This window comes from Octopus bimaculoides, chromosome 14 (genome assembly GCF_001194135.2).
Source record: "Octopus bimaculoides isolate UCB-OBI-ISO-001 chromosome 14, ASM119413v2, whole genome shotgun sequence".
Taxonomy (NCBI): domain Eukaryota; kingdom Metazoa; phylum Mollusca; class Cephalopoda; order Octopoda; family Octopodidae; genus Octopus; species Octopus bimaculoides.
The window spans coordinates 12,810,200-12,812,431 of NC_068994.1; the positions used below are offsets into that span (position 1 = coordinate 12,810,200).

General features: G+C 38.0%; 1 protein-coding gene across 1 annotated transcript in view; it reads left to right on the forward strand.

The window, feature by feature from the left end:
- The window catches only part of LOC106877678 (dymeclin), a 35,048-nt gene that overhangs the window by 12,125 nt on the left and 20,691 nt on the right, over nucleotides 1-2,232 (forward strand). Inside the window, exon 2 of the mRNA XM_014926626.2 lies at nucleotides 1,700-1,880. Coding sequence (XP_014782112.1) covers nucleotides 1,741-1,880 — 140 coding nt within the window. The 5' untranslated portion in view covers nucleotides 1,700-1,740. The remainder of the gene's footprint in view (nucleotides 1-1,699; nucleotides 1,881-2,232) is intronic.

Sequence of the window (2,232 nt, forward strand, 5' to 3'; positions counted from 1 at the left end):
GTAAGGACTTTTGAGCGAGATCGTTAGTGGCCCTGGACTGGCTCTTGTGCGGGTGGCACGTAAAATACACCATTTTGAGCATGGCCATTGCCAGTATCGCCTGACTGGCCTTCGTGCGGGTGACACGTAAAAGCACCTACTACACTCTCGGAGTGGTTGGCATTAGGAAGGGCATCCAGCTGTAGAAACTCTGCCAAATCAGATTAGAGCCTGGTGTAGCCTTCGGGTTCCACCAGTCCTCAGTCAAATCGTCCAACCCATGCTAGCATGGAAAGCGGACATTAAACGATGATGATGATGATGATATATATATGCACCTTTATGATGGACTTGCATACTTTCCACCTATCAGATTTATACTCACAAGGCATCAGTCAGCTGGGGCTGTGGAAGAAGACACTTGCCTATGGTGCTGCACAGTGGGGCTGAACCCAAAATCATGTGATTGCTAGGTGTATTTCTTAACCATTAAGCCATGCCTGTGCTTCTAAAAACTATACAAAAATTTAATCATAAAGTAGAAACGGTATGTATAATGTAGCAGCCAAGTAATTTTAATTAATCAAATAAATTAATTTAAACAATTAAAATTTTTTGGTGAGTTGAGAAAATTGTTAGCACTACAGACAAAATGCTTTCCAGCATTTCTTCCAGCTCTATATGTTCTCATTTCAAATTGCACCGAGGTCAGCTTTGCCTTTCATCGTTTTGGGGTCGATAAAATAAAGTACTGATGTTACTGACTACCCGCCATTCCCCAAAATTTCAGGCCTTGTGGCTGTAATAGAAAGAATTGTTGAGGATAGCTTCCTCTCAGACCATTTCTGGGTGAGACTGGCTACCCTGCTTGTCACCTCACTCTAGTTCTTCTCCAGTTGGAGGTCTGGTCTGAACCAGACCCCGAGCAATTTTATGGGCCCGACCATCCAGCATTCTACAATGCTTGGATCTGCCTCTCCAGGTGCCTAGCTGCAGGCCCACCAACTTTTCTGGATTAATCTTTACTCCTTTTACTTCCTTGTATTCTTTCACAAGAGTGCTGTGCTGACCAGGTCTATGTGCTTGTTGTCTGACACTATGACGGTGACATCGTCTGCGTATGCCAACACAACTCTCCCACATCCTAAATCATGCAAGATGCCTCTCAATGTCTCCTGTTTCCAAAGTAATGGCTCAAGAGTCAGTAGATACAGAAGGGATGAGAGTGGACACACTTGACAGACTGAACGTATGATGTTGAATGGTTCCAATTGATGACCAATTAATAATAATAATAATAATAATCGTTTATGTAGGACTGAAGTAACTCAACAGAAGTTTTTATAGATATAGAGAGAAGAGTTCTTTACTTGTATACGATTGACACAATCCATCACTAAGATAAACATAGCAGACATAATCCGTCACCAATGCAAACTTAATGACGAAAAGTGCGACTCGAAAGCAACAGTTGTTTATTTGTAGTTGAACTATATTTCGGCATCTTGTGTACCTTCCACAAGTTCAAAATAAACATGTCAGTTTAATTCATTTTTCTAGTTTATGTAGGACTGAAGTAACTCAACAGAAGTTTTTATAGATATAGAGAGGAGAGTTCTTTACTTGGATACGATTAAGTAAAGAACTCTTCTCTTAATAATAATAATAATAATATTGATAATGATAATAATAATTTTTATTTTTTATTTAAATTTTTCAGATCTATGTCCTGTTGATTGCTCAACTTTTGTGTTTTGAATTATGGGAGCAGCTGGGAGTAGCTTCAGTGATCTTCCCACCAATGAATACTTGAAACAGTTGTCAGGAAATAAGTCTCTGTCATCAATTGACCCCTTCTGGAACCAGTTGTTATCTTTTTCTTTCCTCTCCCCATCATCCAGGTAAAGTATAAAACTATATTTGCCTTTGTTGCTGGTGCAAGTGTTATGGCTGTGTGGTTATGGGGTGCCAAACACAGACAAACACATTAACATTATACACAGATACATACACAGATCATATATACATTTCTATTCTGTATAAGTCAAACATTTTTTGTAGGTAAACATACATTTTTTGTATTTCATGTATTTAATATACTTTATATATCGACCTGTCTAATTTGCTTATCTCTATATTTACGTTTATACCCACTCAAGTTTAAATCTTTTGAGCACTACAAACTGTATTCTATATGGAAAACATCTGATTCTCATCCAATCACTATTTATATATATATATATATATATATAT